Genomic DNA, 17,543 nt, shown 5'->3' on the forward strand with positions numbered 1-17,543 from the left:
ATGTTAGAAAATTTCTAACGGCTTATGACAGATATAAAAACCCATTATTTAAAAAATAAAAGCGAAGTTGGAGTCGGTCTGAATGGAAAAAAATAATGTCCAAAAATGAATCGACCAGGAAAAGTTGTATGCACTTGTATTAAATAAAAGCAAGGTGTCATAATTGTCAAGGCCTAAGCTTATAAAACAATATACAGAGCCAAATTGCTAGACAAACCAATTGTAGTAAAAATTAAAAAATTACGCCGATAGCACGACAGTGCTACATCCCAAAACAACTGTGCCAAAAATTTCAGGATCTAAGAAATGTGGTCTATGCTGGGCTGGTATTAAATGAAAGCAACGACTCATATTTCCCAAGTAAAAGCTTCCTCTACAATTTACAAATGCCAAATTAGACACGCAATCTCAGTATACGATAAGCCAATAGCACATGTTGGCCTACTTCCCCAAAACTCTGCCACAACATCTTAAGTTGCAATGAGAAACCAGTACTGAAGCCGCAACTCAACTTGCACAGCACTGCATCATTGCCATTTTCAAGAATAGAGGTGTGATAGGGTCGTGACAAGCAAATGCTCGGGAATCGTCTTCTTTTCAAAGGGGCTCGATGGTCCCACTTTTTAGTCTCTCCATCCGGGCTTGAAGCCCAGATAATGCCCTCTCATCCATAGGGAGAACCCCACTCTGGAGGGGATTCTCTGACGCACGAGGAATCTGACCAGAGACAACCTGGTTTACGTTGTCACTCACATACATTAACGGTCTTGTTTCTTGATCCAGGTTCCCAGCAGATGCTGCTAATTGCATGCTCTTCATCCTTTCTCTAATCGCATCTAAGGTTCCACTCGTGACTGCAGTTCCCAAGATGACAGGTCAATACAAAAAACAAGAATCATGGATGTGGGGGTGCAAATTCAGGGAAACACTCAGAGAAGCTGGGGGGGTAAAGGAAAAAACATTAGTACAATTAATTACCTCCACTAATATATCTCTCATTCCTTTGGTCGACCATTGAGTTTTCAGCGAGACCTCTAGTGGCATTATTCAGCCTGTTCTCTTCAGTATATGATGGTGGTAGATTAAAGCTAGTTGGTTCAGATTTCACATTTAATGATTTTGAATCAACTAAGGAATTTGTGTGTACGGGTGACAGGGGTGCAAATTCAGGGGAAGAAACACTCAGAGAGGCTGGGGGAGGAGTTGGCATTGGCAAGCTTGAAGGCGTCCTTCCAGCTGCAGCATTCTTCTCCATCTGTAATAAAATGTAATTTATTTTCATGGAAAGGAAACCTAAGTTCCTCTTTCAGGAATCATCAACATCAAGTGTGGGCCGGACGGAACATTTTACGGGAAGTAATGATGATACTGACCTGCATCAAACCATCTCTAATATACGTCCGGAAAGCCTCACTAGCATTTTGGAGCTGAGAAAATATATCAACCTGAAATACATATATAACAAAATTCATAAACAGAAGAAAGATCCATGCAAAAAAGCCAATGACATGCAAAACAGGAGGCAAAAACTTAGATCAAGTCAATATCTCTTAAAATGCTATTGAAACATCAATTACTTACTTTGGGGTAGAGCTGGGTTATGCGATATAACTCATACAGACCAATGGTGCAAGTCTGCTTGTCGCCAATCTTCTTGAATATGGCAGCAAGTTCTTGCTGAAAGTGGAACAGAACCAAACAAATTTTGAACAAAAGAAAAAATATAACCTTTTTAAAGAGATTCATAAATATTGAAACTGTTGCAGTTCGACCTTTAACTGTGCATCAGCAGAATGTGTCGCAGATGAGGGATTGTTGGCAGCTGAATCACCCCAATGAGTTTGGCCCCCAGACCCAGTTGATGTCAACATCCTTGCTGCAGCTAAAGTCTGCCATGTTGTACAAAAGGCAAATAAAATAAAATAAATAAATCCAGTGTCTTTGTATAAATAAAAGTGGGAGTATTTAATTCAATTATTACCTCAAGATTCAAATCAATGTAGTCGAGAATTATTGGCTGTGGTTTCATGTCTATAGGAACCATAGAAAGGTGACTTTTAATTGCAGCTCCACGAAGCTTCACAAGCTCATGTAGAACAGTTTTGACCATGCGCAATGGTTTGTCATCAGTACCGGCTCTATTATGATTTTTATTTTTATTTTTCACAATACAGGAGAGAAGATTAGTGCATGAAAAGGAACTAGGAGGGAGGGGGTTAGGAATCATTTTGAAGAATACCTTCTCCTAATTTCTTCCATCCCCAAGTCCTGTAGGTACAAATATATGCTTTGAAGGATGCGGTCCAGATCGACCTCATATATTGTGCTTTGAAGAACCTGCAGCAGAGAAAGTAAAACTTCAGAAAGACCCAAAGATTATCTAATTCATAAAAAGACTATATATTTATTAGCACATATCATATATCAAACGGCAACAGGATAATATGGCAACCAAGAAAATTAGAGTTGATGCATGCATGTGCATATGGGATACATTTTGACAGACACACTACTAATGAAAAGAGAAGCTGAATAGAAGGCCAAGTATTAAACAATACCTTTGTAAGTTTGATTAAACATTTGACAACCAGATCAGAGAACTTCTGGTTTCTGGAAGCAAATGTTTCATTTGAAGCGGGTGATGGCCATCTTGAGGGATCTAAAGGACGTAAGAGATTGATGAGAACAACAAAGGATGAAGTTCGATCTGCGTTATCCTGCATGTAGAAACCATAGTTATAACTGATGTAATAGACCAAAAACTCCTATGGGACAACCAACGCAGAAAACCAGTAAATCTTAACCAGAATCTTTAGCATCAAGACATTCAACGCTTTCAGAAGTTGGCTGCCATCATCCATATGGGGAACCCTCTCATCCAAAAGCCACAGCAGGAGCTCAGTGATTAGACTGTCAAGAGTAGTTTCCTTCACAGCATAAGCAAGTCTTTTATTTTGAAATGTCTGCAGAAAATTCGATAAAATCAGCATGCTAAGGACAAAATGTTCAAAAGGACTAATAATGTTTTACATTGGTAAATGAAGATCATGACTGCCACACAATCATTAGATAGTAAATTTACCTGCATAAGAGTGTTCAGGACATATTTACAAGACCTAGATGAAGCTCCTGTCAAACTGAATTCAAAAGTCTTGGCTACCTATTTGAAGAATAAAAGGAAGGGGAAAGGGTTATAGCTTTCAAAAAAACCAGAGTTCGAAAAAAAGGGGACGAAGGCATGAGTAGAAGTGTCTGTTATCAACTGAACTGTTACTGTACTTGCCTTATCCGCTAAGCGAGAAACAAGTCTATCGGCATCCCTCACTAACTCATCCATAGCACCGCCTTCTGGATCATTGATCGACTGTGCCAACTCATGACACACAACTTTCATTCCTTGAACCGACTGGAACACAGGCATATTTGCTTAGAGCATGTTCTTCAATTGAAAGTAATTACAAAATAAAGGAAAGATGAAAACACCCAACAACCCACAAACAGAAAGTGCCCACAAGCAACCAAATTAAGATAGAACCACCTTGACGACAGCATACGTCCCTTTGATTATAAGAAATAGATTGTTACCACATCCAAAAAATAACACCTAAACAAGCTAAGTTCCACACCTGCTCAGGAGAACCAAAAGAAATGATATCCAAAGCTTCATTCCAGTCTGTTGGGCCATTGGCACCAGAAAGTCCATGGGGCATCAGTTGGCTCTCCATGTGAGGCTCAGAATGGCCAAAGTTTCTCCTAGAAGGATGATATCAACATCATATACCACAACAATTAGAAAATAACTACACTGGGAAAGAAATTGAAGCATGACCTTTCTTCATAGAAATTAAAGGAATTAAAAAATTTAAATAAATTAAATTAAATTTTGAAATACCTAGAAAGTGCTGGACCAGAAACAGACCGTGTAACCTCCCCACTTTGCTCTGCTACATCAGACCTAATGACAAATAAAGATAAGATAAGCAACTTTAGTTAAGCAATAAACTAATGACATAATTGTAACCCCAAAATTAAAGAATTAATTTATGGCAGTTGTAGGTCGTGCAAACTAGTAACCACTTGAGAAAAAAAAAAAAGACTGCCTGCACTATGAAGTTCCTTCTTTCTAACTGAATTGTTAACTTCCTTATCTTCTATCAACATGTAAACTGTACACTACTGGGATTATAAACTATTGAACCTAGCCAGTGGACTTGGACAACAGTAAAATAGCACCAACATTAGGCTGCAAAAGCAATAAAATCATGTACCCAATTTCCCTGACAGAACGCCTCAGAGAAGCCCTAGCTTCGCCAGGCTTTCCTTCGTTCCTTTTCTCCATTTCTCGAACCTAAAATAAAACAATACTAATTAATGGAAACAGAAACAAATCACATCATATGTTTAAACTTAATAGAAAGCATAAATATATACGGACCTTCCACTTAAACCGATCATCTAACATACTTTTCTGAGCATCTGTTAACTTCCGGACATATCTCCATATGTCCTCACCTAAGATGAAAAAAGAAATTGCTTGCTAAGAGAGCATATTACATCAGTAAAAACCTGTGGCACACATTATCAATTATTTTTAAGTTATGGCTGAAAACTTTACACTGATTACGTGGCATCACAACATACCAAGAATCTTATAACCGGTAGCCAGAGTATTTAAAGCAGCTTTCCTAATTTCACCGTCTCTTTCTGCGGTCAAGTTGGCAACAGTTTGCAAAGACTTTAGTTGTCCACTAATCTGTCAGAAAAAGTAGATGTAAGCATTCTATACCACAACCAGATAAAAACGTATCATATAAGATCATATTTTAACAGACAAACACACACACGCTTACCTCAGCTACATGATGATCAATCAAATATCCAACAAGATCAGCACACTCAATTCGAGTTCGGTTGTTCTTAGAATGCATGCCCTCCAAAATATAAGGGAAACTTTTTGCTGCAGTATATGCCTGAACAATTTGTTTGGTCAACTCCCGCATTTTTTCTCGTACTTTCTCTATGTTATGCCCGAGCTGCAACACAAGATTCAGCAGACCATAAGTGAGATCGAATAATGCAACAGAGGCCCGAGCTTTCTATTAAATTCAGAAATATTCAGAAGTCATACTATCAACTTTTAACAAAATAAAAAACCTTCTCTATCAAGCATGGAAAGAATATGGCTGCTTCTGACTCAGTCAACGTGTATGCCTCATCTCTAAAGCTATCAAAAAGGTCAGGTAGAAATTCCAGCACCTAAGAATCACAAGAGAGGTGGTTAGAAAGCAACAAACTTAAAGACCATCAGACTTAAAAACCAAGGAGAGAAGAATGGATAAAAGAAACATATACCATACCTTTAACAGACATGTTGTGTTCGATTTACAAAATTGTAAAGCAAACCACCTTAGCAGTATATCCAAAATTTCAATAATCTCTTTTTTAATGGTTGGAAGTGCCTGGAATGCATACGATAAAATATTGGTAAAACTATGCAGACATATCCAAAACAAATCAAGATATTAGGAATGACAGAAAAACACCTTCTGCAGCATCTCAAGCCCTTCAACTTGCTTCTTAAAATCTGGACTAAGAAGTCGCCTATGCAAATCCTCTCTAAGATACTTTGTCATATCATTCTGCTTAAAATGCAAGCAAAAGTTCACATATAAGCATAACATCAATGACAGCAACAAAAACAAGAAATTATTATGTGAAACCTGGACAGGTACAAACCTCAAGATCTTGAATCTGTTCTGGCCGTGGCTCTTCAAACTTAAACTTCCTAACCACCAATTTCTCTCTATCCTCCTGCAGTTCAAATGACTATTCATCACTAAACCCAAAACTAGTATGCAAGTTAAAAATCCATGCTATTGCTATACATACCTTAATTGAATCTTTAACACTTATCAAGGCCTGTGACTGGACAGCTATATCTTGGGACATTATTGAATCCAGCCTTGATCCTTTTGTTGCAATGGTCCTCTTTGCAATTCATAGAACAATCAATTATTATGCTGATACCAATACATAAGAAATGAAAAACTAAATGCCGTCAAGTACGTCAGAGGAACATACTGAAGTAGCTTTGCTTCCATGCTTCAAAACTCCATTGGAAGCAGATTTTCCAGCCTTTGAAATGCTTTTGGAAGTTGGGCCCATCGATATTGCTCTTGACTCAAAAGATTCTAAGAGGAAACAATTCAAATTACTTTAAAACAACACAAGCAAAAACATCAGAGCAAAGAAATCAGCAAACGCACCTTGAAAAGACCCAGGCTTCAATCGCTCAACAAGAGCTAAAGCTGGCCCCTGAATATCTCTCAAACTCTTCTCAACCTGAACCAGTAGCATAAACAAATAAAACGAGAAGATAATCAATTGATACACAAAAAGAAAAAAAAAACACCAGTGTTTTATAGTACACTTACTGATTCACGTCCACTAACTCTCAAAATTTCAGAAATGCATGTCTCGGCTGCTTTACGGACGTCTGAGGATTTATCCTATAAGAGATTCCAGACATTCAAGTAATTTCATAAGTGAGTGATATCTGTCATAGCAGAGGAAGCTGAGACTTTAAGCGTAGATTTTCTCATGATAAATAAATAAATATCCATTAACATTTACCATCAGAGCAGAAGAAGCTGGTTTTAGAAGATGAACAGCATCAGAACAATCACTTAACCCAGAAAGCTGTCTTGTCAACCACTCAAAAAGATCTTTGCGCCCTTCTGCACCAAGCTTGGTTTCTGATATTGCTGCTGTAATATAAGGAACCTGCAACAACAACTGTTACAATGCCTGACATGCAACTAAAATTCCAAAACCTGAGTAGAAATAAAAAAACACTAACCATTTTATCAAGATGAACAGCAGAGAGCCATGAGTCTAATGTTGTTAAAGTGCATTCTCTCATATGTTTCTTATTGTCTCCTAAACATTTCAAAACATCTGACAGAATGCCCTGCAAGTAACAGTTCATGCTAAAGTCCAACTGTCTTAAAGACAAAATAACAGCTAAGTAACGTAAGTAGTTCCCAATTTAATAATAAACAAACCTTGCTGAACTTTTCAACTGGTGCTCCCATTGCAGATGCAACATTACCAACAGCCGTTAGAGTCGCAGCGACCAAGTTCTTATTGCTATCATACAAGCGGGCCCTTAAGGCACCAAACAACTCCACTGGAAGTATAAAAAAATATATAGTCATCAAGAAATTGAATGGAGAGATTATGTAGAAGCAGGTAACATAATATAGATGTTTTGTACCAGTTCCAGTTGGCTGGATGCGCTTATTAGCCTCTTCCAAAATTTTATTTACAGCTTCAATTGACTCCAAGCGAACCTGGAAAAAGCAAAAATAAACACATTCAATATGACATCAAATGAATGACAAGTTTCTCGAAGCAACTGTCACACGCATATAACAGACCTTCCAATCAGGACTCTCCAAGCTCTTCAGCAGAGTAGGCGTGATCTTTCCACTAATATCTTCACGTGGAAGGCTATCTAACCCACCAGCAGAGACAGATGAAGTAGATTCTGTTGCCCGAACATTTCTCTTCAGAACCACGGAAGCACCCTGGAAAATAATAAAGAACGTGGGTTATCCATAACAAGAAAAACTGATGTATGCAATTTTGGACTATCAATTTGGAATACCTCAAAAGGATTTTTTTCATACTCGGCTTCCAGTGCACTAAGTAGTGCAGGTTTAACATCATTAAGAAACCCTTTAATATCTGCAAGGGATATAAATCTTAGAAGCACCAAAATGAAACTGACGTATATGGAGCATCCAAACTAAAATGAATAGTCACCTGGACCAACGAATTTATGTATAGCCCCCAAAAGCTTAATAGTAGAATTCCTAGTAGCAGCAGCACTGGACTGCAGTCCAGTTTCTTTACAAAAATCAATCAAATCCTGTAAAACATAATATCCTCTTTATCTAACAAACTAAGTAATAATAAATTGTTGAAATTGATAATGGAAAATAAAATCAGCAGAATCAGAAAGAAATGTAAAAACCTTAAGTTTCAAATGTGAGACACCAAAATCATCAACAGCGGAAACCATCCACAATATTCCCTCGCTCAGAACCTTAGGGTTCTTGTGCTCTTTCATAATTTTGTATAACTACAAACAGAAATACTAAACAATCATTAGAGACCGAGCAAAATAAATCACATGCTCATAAATATAAGTTTAGGCATCTGTGCATCAGGAAAAAGAAAAAGACATCCAGAATAAAACTATAACACAACTTCGCCTACTTGGAAGAATCACAACAGAACTTACTCTTTCAAAAACAAATCCTGGGCCTATGGCTTCAGAGAAAGCAGTGAGGCACTTCATGGCATGTGTCCGGGTCTTTATATCTGCAACTCGTTCACTTATACCTGTCAAAGTGCATAACATTAAATGCTCCAGTTCACAACTCTCTGTCCATCCACAGCAACAACCAAGGAGACACATAAAGCATGCTTCATACCCTAATGTCTAATCTAAATTACAGAACACTCACCCAGAAGACAAAGTACTACACATTTCTTAGGAAACTTTTTTGCAGTGGAGGCTATATAAGAGATAACTTCAATAACCTGTTGCTGAACCTGTATTAATCAAAATACATGCCCTTAAAATATTTTCATCACAACAGTTATAGAAGAAAGCAAACAACAAAAGACAAGGTTAAATCTGCCAAACGACAAATTCAAAACCACAAAATACCTGAACATTTTTTTCACTCCAACCAGGGACAGCACAAAGTAAACGAACCAATAACTCAACTGACTGGTCAATGTCTTGTAGACCTTCCACTTGTTGTTTAAATGAGGATATGGCTGCCCCAAAATCAAATCATAGTTAAAAGTCAACCAGAATATTGCATGGAAACGATGGGACCATCAACCATGTGAATGGACCATAAAAGACACAAAACAACACAAAACACATCAAATCACCAACAAAACAGAATCAAAAGTAGTTTAGCACTGAAGAAAATATTACATAAATAATACAATGAAATAAATTAACATGAAACTTGTGATTTTAAAAGTATCATATCCCTTATTCCTGCTCAAGAAGAAATGTTTTCTAGTATCAAAGTAGAAAAACCTAAACATAAATTGAACAATTGGTACTGGGCTGGGTACCTTTCCTACTTGCAATACAACTCATCAGCATAACATTACTTCAGAAGGCAAAGAAGGTAAAAAGGCATAGCTTCAGCACCTAGATCATGACGTAAATTCATGACATTAGGCTACCATCAGATGAAATAATGACAGTTCAAGCCATTAGTTATTAAATGTGAGCATCCAACCCAAAACCAATTGGCAAAAGGTGAAGAGACCCAAGATCATTTAAACTATTAACCAAGCTTTAAGTCCCCTATGTGGTATTCACACTATCAACACGCCCAATCACATGTGGCGTCACCCAATCCAAACACATATTGGGTGAAGTGGAGCACATGTGTGTGGCTATGGGGCCAAAAATGTGAATGGCCTGCTCTTATACCATATTAGAATGTGAGCATGCAACCCAAAACCACCAGTTGGCAATGGGAAAAGAAGCCTAAGATCATTAAACTAATAGGAAAGGCTTTAATTCCCCGAAGTGGAATTCCAACTCTCAATATTACGTAACATATAACTAGGAGTAATTACATACTAAACAAATACACATGCACATATCGCCAAAAGCATCCATGAGGCGATGAAAATGTCAAATAAACAATGAATGCTTTGCCTTTAAATTAATCTTTTAGTGCAAAAGATAACAATAGATAAATAATTTTAGAAACACGAAGCAAATGCTTTTCATGTCATAATCGTATTCATTGATGAATCAGTATCATCACCAACCTTCAAGCCGTTCTTTCCATGCAGAGCTCTTTAATTGAGAGATGGTATCTGCTTGTATAAGATCCCCTAATCTGCTTTCAATTTCTTCAAGACTCATTTCTGCTGGCTGCAACATTTCACAAACCAAAAGGTGCAGTACAGAAAACATCTTTTTAAAATGTTACTAGGAAATGAATGAGGGCAATCTCACAGCCAAAAAGTACATTACCTCAACATCTTCAGGGGTTTCAACTAACTTGGAAGCTTTTGGCTGTACAGTTGTATCTACTTTCTTACTGCCACCTGATTTAACAGATCCCCCTTTTTGTTTGCCAGGCTAATTAAAAAAAATGCATCAGTCTGGAAACATATTGAGGATATAATAATCCAACGATAGTTTCAAAACAGGTAACCAAAAATTAAAAATAGCTAAAATGAACTCACAGCTGCCTGAACTGGCCTCTTCCCACTAAGCATACTCGCAGCTGACCTTCGAACAAATGAACTGTCCGAAGTCTGCATATAATTTGATCAACATATAAGCCATTATAAGTCTGGCATCCAAAACAGTTTTCTAACAATTGAAAAGATGTAACAGGATATGTCCAATTATATAATACCAAAGGTAAAATAAAAGGCATCACAACAACCACACTGTAGTGTAACCACATTCTATAAGCATAGGCAACAGAAGCTTCATCCCTAAACTGAAAGACAAGAAACCCACCTCCAGAGAAGGTGCAGTAACCCCAGAGCTTTTGACTGTGGCTGGCATATCGTGAAGTACAGAAGCAAAGTGAGAAAACATCGCATTAAGCAAAGAAGAGATTTAATGACTACAAGTACCAAAACAGAACACAAACCTGAGCTTGCACTCGTGGATGTACCACCTTCAGAACCCATAATCATTTCAGAGAGCTTCTTTCTTCTAACATCATCAAGCTTCTCCAGTGACCTCTCCAAAGGCCTCATACCAACCAACTAAAGGAAATGAACATGGTGGAGATGAAAAAAACTATGTCAGTATTTAAAATCAAAACATAAATCAGTTAATGCACTGAACATACTACCTTCGCTATTGCTGCCAAAGCTGAAAAGGCTGCATCCCGCACATCTGGGGTTCCATCTTGGAGGCACTGGAACGTTCAGATTGTTTGTTTTTAGCAATTACATACAACTATATAATTGAAAAAAAAAAGTAATAGCATCATGCAGTTCAAATCCATGCTAAAAGAAAATGTCGTTATTCTAATAGGTTTGCATCTATACTTAATTTTTCTAATCAGTAATATAGGTCATGGGATTGGTTTTTATGATATTCCCAATTATCTATTAAAAAATTTAAAACTGACTAATCCAAATTCCAACACCATGCAAAACTGTAAACAGGACAATCCAAATCCTGCAGACAAGAAAAATTCAACCCCCACTCTAAAATTGAAAGTTTTTCCTTCCTTTTTTTTTTAGCACATATATGGCAGCATCAGGAACATAAAAATCATATTACACAAGGTTACAAAATAAATTTTCAACCAAAAAATAAGACAAAACTGTAAGCCTAAAAAGGAGGTGAAAAACATCAGACATTTTGGCGAGAATGCACTGACCTCCATAAAGATAGGAACGTAATCCTTGTGTAACTTCAGAACAACAGCCTTGTTGCTTGTTTCAATACAAAATGTTACCCAGTTCAAAGTCAATGAACGCACAAGAGGCACTTTATTTTTCACTGCCGTCTTAATATCTGCAATAAAAAGAATTCATAAAACTTTAACCTCAATCACAGCCTACCAAAAGAGTTACGTCTGCCCTCACATATACTGTAAATTCAGACAATAATCAATACCAAGAAGCTATAAATGAAACAAGCAACACAAACAAAATTAAAGTGTATAATTGATACATAAGTTACTGAGAAAAAAATATAAAACCTGCCTTCAACAATGTCAACAAGATTTAAGCATCCAGCTGTATGCATTGCTTGAAGAGTTTGGGTAAGTGCCTCAGACAGAGTTGGCTTTTTCTCTTTCAATTTTTCCTACAAATAGACAACAAAAAAAGGCAAGTATTGAATTATGGATACTCTAATAATATACTGTAAAATACACTCAATAAGCTATCCTCGGAAATAAATCAATAAAGAAGAAAGATCGTTTGCACACTACCATTCATAATACATGACAAAGAGAAGTAAAGAGGAAAAGGTAGCCTACATGAAGAATGAAAACTTGGAAGCATACAAACATCAGAGCATGCATGGCAATATCAAGAGTGCAAACTATAAACAACGATGTCAAATGCAAAGCTTAAATTTTAAATTGAAAACAATCAAAGACACAACTAATCTTTAAGTTTCTTTTAAAAAAAACATAATCAAGGCTAAAACAAAATCTCAAATACAACATTTGAATTACCATGTATCTCTCACACAGTTAGGAAATTTTTTTTTTTTTTTTTTTTTTTTTAAATCTGACAAATAGTAACCTTGTTCTTAATATTTACATCACACTATGATTTTTACAGTAGTATCTGATCAGAGCATTGATTTATAATGTCGAAACACTGAGATTTAAGGATCGTCAGTTTCAATTCCCAGAACAAATTATAATAGTAATGCTCCTTCCTTTCCTGAGGAAAAAACAAAAGTATTCAAATAAACTTACAAGTAAACCTGGTAACAGAAAACGTGAACTGCCAGAAAAATGAGTTCTTAGACCCTTGGCAAGATTTCCAATAGCTTGGATAGCTTCAACTGCAACAGCGATGTTCACGTCTGCTATGAGCTGCACAAAAATGATAGTCCATTGAGAGAAATGGATTGAAGAGAGAAAAATCCCTTTTGTAGTACATCATCTGTACAGTTCCATAGGCAATATCATGCAAAAAGTACAATGTTGAGGTGGGTGGAAGATAAAAATAGTTGCTTCAACTGAAGTACAAAAAATACCTTCTTTAATGTCCGACAGATTTCTGTAAAATCACCAGGAGCAATTCTTTTAGTGGAAGCAAGCTTGGTTAGCTCTGCAACAGCCTCCTTTCTCTCTGACCACTTCGTAGCTTTCTAGAGCACAGTGACAAAATTGACAACAATAAGCAGCATAGGAAGACAACATGCATAACTTGAAAAGTTAAAAACCACAATTTGATGTCACATTTTCTGATGAATGTAGCATCAAATTCACATTCACTATGAAACACAAATAGCTACACGTTAGGATAGGGAGATAACACTGACCACTCCGTCCCAAAATCCAGACTTCTCCAATGGAGTCAATATATCAACAGGATCAACAAGCTCGTATTCATCTATTTCCGGAGGAGCTGACAATCATGAAATATTGAGATAAGTATGAGAAAATGTGAAAGAACAAAAAAATCAAAAATCGCACTGCGATGCCTAGAAGCCTGGCATATAAGATTCTTTTCTCCCATCCAACACAACAATATCTAAATACTGTACTAAAATATCATTTTCAAAAGGAAAAGCATCTAAAAGTCCCAAGAGTCAATCACATACCATCAGCTGTAGATTCGTCAGAAGGACCAGGACCAACAACTTCAGAAACAGCTTCCCTTTCTGGCTCCTTGTCTTGCTCGGATCTAATAAATAGAATTAAAATAATCTAGCTTAAGATATACAACAAAATAGATGTGTTCTGGCTTCAGTTAAAACACATTACCAACAAAGTTTTCACCTGATTTTGCGAGATGGCCTGGCTGTCCCTGTAACATTTGCGAGCTCAGCCTCCAACTCTTTTTTCTTCAACCAAAAAAGTGGACATGTAATTATTCGTTTTCCCAAGAAAAATTGACAAAACGGTACACACAACATAAAAATACTTAGCATACCATTGTATCCCTCATCTTCTCAAACAATATTGATTTTACAGGGTCTTTTCCTATCCAACGACAAAGCTCAAGAGTAAGTCCTTTAGAAGATGCACGAACATGTTGATCTTGATGGTCAAATAGTTCAGGAAGCATCTTCAAAATCCTTTTTGGAGGAACAACTTTTGCTCCAAATTCACTATTACAGCAAGTAATAATGCATACCAGTTAGAGAATCAAGTAAAAGAATTGAAAAATAGTTTTCACAAAAGCAAAAAAAAAAAAAATATGTGGGAAAACCTTAAGGCCTGAAACATGACATCAATTGCAGGCACAACAGCTTTGGAAACTTTGTTTTTTATTGCTTTCTCCATGGCATCCTACAACAAACCACAACCATCGTAAAGGTCCCCAAGAAAATTGATCAACAATAGCAATTGGAAATATGACTATCCCAAGATTTCATCAGCACACCAAACACAGTAAACATACTAAATTAATTAATTACATTCCACACAAATAATCCCAACCTTATTCCATGCCAGTTTTCAATTGCTCTAGACACCAAATAAACAACCTACTCTGGTGTATAGATGCCTGACTTGATTTACATACTCCAACCCAATAAGCCTCCCCCAACCCCCTTCTCCCTTCCTTTCTCTCGTCTAAAGTACATATATGCCTACACACAGACCAGGAATAAGCTGAACTTCCAACCACAATAAGGCAATGCCCACATTCTATTGCACATAAAATGCCTGCTGCCAAATTTTGATATTGAAACTTAGACCATATGTCTGTAGTTAACAAGCCCTTCAAGCCACATGATCAAAATTAAGAAAAAACTGCAAGGACTAATCAAATTCAACGAAACAACCACCAACGCTTGACATCTTACTGCTGCTGCTACTACTAATACTACATTATATCAGAGTTCACTTGCGAACTGTCATAACATAAAAAACACTCCAAATTGTGAGACTAGTAACTACAACACTTCACATAATAGAGATCTTTATGCCAATTGCTCGTTCTCTTAATGGAGCATATTATTTTTATTCAAACAACCAAAAAGCATAAGTTATGCTGCATAACGTACTAAGAAAGCGTCCACAGCCTCCAATTCAACCCAAAGCATAAATGCAGCTTGAGCCTTCTCCACCGTCTTCGGCCTACCAGTGAGGCATTTCGCCACAATCGCATCACAAACTTCCTTACCATATCTGCAAATACATAAACGTTAAGCTAACAAATCCAAACAAAGGCTTGTTAAAAACCAAATTAAAATAAGAAGAAAAATAAAATTAATTAACCTTCCGGCATCAGCATCCGCAGCTCTTAAAAAAGCAACCAATGCATCGAGCGCCTTCTCTTGCACCGGCGAATTAGAATCCACCAGAGTCTTTCTAAAAAGCGGACCTGACCAAAACAACCAAACACAAAAAAACTGTAAAAACAAAATGCAAAATGCAGAGCGTTCATGACCAGCAATGAAAATTTATCTCTTACCAAATTCACGAAGGCGAGGGTCCTTGGGATCGGCGATGGAGTCGCAGAGAGCGGCCAAGTCAATGTTGGCCTCGTTCCTCACCTTCCAGTTCTTGTGGAAAAGCCGATCATCCCAAGGCAATTTTTTCGCCTCCTTCAATAATTTCTCTTCCTCCGACATTTTTCAAAAAAAAATTGAAAAATTCAGAGAGAAACAAAAATCCCTCTGTACCCTAACAATCTGATCTGCACAAATGCAAATGCAAATGCAGATATAGAGAGAGCGAACTCAAAAGAATAGACACGATACGACGGGTCGATTGCAACAGAGAAAATTATGTCCCTGTTGGGGATAAAGAAATAGATCGAACCGCTCGGGTGTCAGTCTTCCAAGGAAGATGAAAAGGTAGATCGGGATCCAGAATTTTGAACAAGGAATTTGAAACGAAACCTAATTTTGTTAAGAGTGAGAGATTTTAACAAATGAGAGTGTTGGGCAAGAGAGGAAGAGAGAGCGAGAGCCCAATCGAGGAGAGAAGAAATGCCGCTGTTGCTGTTTGGCTTATTTTAGACGGCAGCCGTTCTAATTTTTTTCAATTTCTTTTGAAATTTTCTGGCCGTGCGATTAGAGTTTCCCCGTTGTGGTGTCTCGATTTTGACCTTTTATTTCAAATTAAAGGCCGCTCTTGCACGAGCTCCACGGTATGGAGCTGCGACTGTCGCGCACAGGATGCTAGCCCTGTGCTCGTGACGTCAGTTTTGGGTGGTTAACATCACTCAAAATCAAATTTTCCCCATTAAATGTGACTTTTTCCCTCAATTTTAGAATAGCAATAGCCAAAGTTTGTTATTTGGTTAGCAATTGTTTTGACCTCAACTTTGCTTTTAAAAAAATTTCCGAGTTATGTTTATATTACCTTCATTTATTTTTTTGAACATTTAAATTTAAAAAATTCAATATTTATCTATCTAAATATTATTTTTTTCAGATTAGATTAAAGTAGAATATTGTTTGTATAAAAAAAATTGTAAAATATTCAAAATACTACAAAATACCCTTAGTTAATGAAAATGTTAAGAATTGAAAATATTAATGAGGATAATATAGTAAATTTATATTTTTTCATATTAAAAGAATTCAAAACAAAAGGCAAAATCAGAACATGGGTCATATCTCTATAAACCACAACTAAACCCATTTTATCTTTCTTAATTCTAAAATTATAATTCTAAGTTAAAAAAAAAAAATCAATTGGCGCACATGTAGTGCTAGATACAAGCGATAGTCTAAACTACAAAGGATGAGATTTTTCACACATGCACTATCAAGGTATCATGTGGATTCGACTCTAAGACCACTAAGTCAAGGCCCTCTTTTCATTGGGCTAGACCTCGTTGGGGGATGCTAGTGCATATAATTAAGGAAAAGAAATAAAATGATAAAACATTCAAAATTAGGGATCACAAGAATCCCTGTCGAGTCGAGTCCCTGGCCCTGATGGGGAGCGATCTCGAGAGAAAATTGAGAGAGAGTACGGAGATCCCCAAATTCTAAAAATCCCCAGTCATGATGGGTCGAGGATGATATTGTTATCCATATCCTTGAGCATGGCCCAATATGTAATATAATTAGTTTTAAGTAATATTATATATATATAGATAATGTGTGGGTTCTCAATTTAAGTTTCGCACAAGGTCTTCAAATTCTCAGAGTCGGTCCTGTCTCTACGTGCCACTAGTTTCTTTAAATGCATTTTCCTTTTTTGTAATCGATATCCAATTAACAAACACATCAACAAAACTACTTACACATATATCTTCCTTTAAATTTATGTCGCAAATTTGATTGTCAAAGTACTTTGTTTTATTCATCATGGAATTCGTTGTCTCGTGTTAGTTAAATAGATATCTTTACATGCTTTTTTTTTTCTTGTTGAACAAGGAAATAATCACATTATTTGTCGCCCTCCATTTATTTTATTTTATTTTATTTTATTTTATACAAAGCGATATTCTACTTTAATATCATCTAAATTATGGAGAGAGGGATTCGAACTCAGGTGCATAGTAGGGAGCATATTCGCTATATCCAACTTGGCTATGCCCACGTATGCGCCCTCCCTTTATTAGTAAGCTAATATGGGCATGTTTGGGAGTGATTTTGGCCCTCCTAAAATCACTTACAAAATCACTTACCGTCTGTTTGGCAAAAGGAAAACAAGTCGGGGATGAAAAGGAAAATTCGTGCGTTTGGCAAATTATGCTCGAGATTTGACAAATCACATGCGAGAAATATGGAGGGATTTCCTAATCCAAAATCCCGAATTCAAATCCTATCATAATTGGCTAAATTGTGCAATAAGTGCGAG

General features: G+C 36.7%; 1 protein-coding gene across 2 annotated transcripts; it reads right to left on the reverse strand.

The window, feature by feature from the left end:
• Positions 1-112: 112 nt before the first annotated feature.
• MOR1 (ARM repeat superfamily protein) lies at positions 113-15,702 on the reverse strand. 2 transcript variants are annotated; one of them, XM_008225544.2, is made up of 54 exons: positions 15,196-15,702; positions 15,000-15,105; positions 14,786-14,909; positions 13,987-14,066; positions 13,708-13,885; positions 13,554-13,618; positions 13,376-13,458; positions 13,094-13,179; positions 12,806-12,919; positions 12,522-12,641; positions 11,794-11,896; positions 11,466-11,602; positions 10,929-10,994; positions 10,722-10,839; positions 10,586-10,626; positions 10,303-10,374; positions 10,088-10,195; positions 9,880-9,985; positions 8,741-8,853; positions 8,535-8,622; positions 8,309-8,409; positions 8,039-8,146; positions 7,828-7,933; positions 7,670-7,749; positions 7,440-7,589; positions 7,277-7,352; positions 7,065-7,189; positions 6,860-6,970; positions 6,634-6,783; positions 6,435-6,509; positions 6,267-6,342; positions 6,082-6,191; positions 5,890-5,988; positions 5,737-5,811; positions 5,544-5,639; positions 5,358-5,459; positions 5,155-5,256; positions 4,851-5,033; positions 4,642-4,753; positions 4,436-4,512; positions 4,269-4,348; positions 3,893-3,955; positions 3,627-3,753; positions 3,284-3,406; positions 3,083-3,160; positions 2,805-2,963; positions 2,559-2,717; positions 2,240-2,337; positions 1,982-2,138; positions 1,773-1,889; positions 1,582-1,677; positions 1,374-1,445; positions 979-1,255; positions 113-854 (listed from the first exon to the last, which is right to left on the reverse strand). In XM_008225544.2, exons 1-54 carry the CDS (start codon positions 15,353-15,355, stop codon positions 598-600), a joined length of 6,045 nt encoding a protein of 2,014 aa, XP_008223766.2. In that variant the 5' UTR covers positions 15,356-15,702; the 3' UTR covers positions 113-597. The 2 variants fall into 2 exon arrangements, with proteins under 2 accessions (XP_008223766.2, XP_088900896.1); XM_089044770.1 differs by having other exon boundaries at positions 3,083-3,156; positions 3,280-3,406.
• Between the last annotated feature and the right edge of the window lie 1,841 nt (positions 15,703-17,543).

Source organism: Prunus mume, linkage group LG2 (genome assembly GCF_029339155.1).
Source record: "Prunus mume cultivar Tortuosa linkage group LG2, ASM2933915v1, whole genome shotgun sequence".
In the NCBI taxonomy this organism is placed as follows: Eukaryota; Viridiplantae; Streptophyta; class Magnoliopsida; order Rosales; family Rosaceae; genus Prunus; species Prunus mume.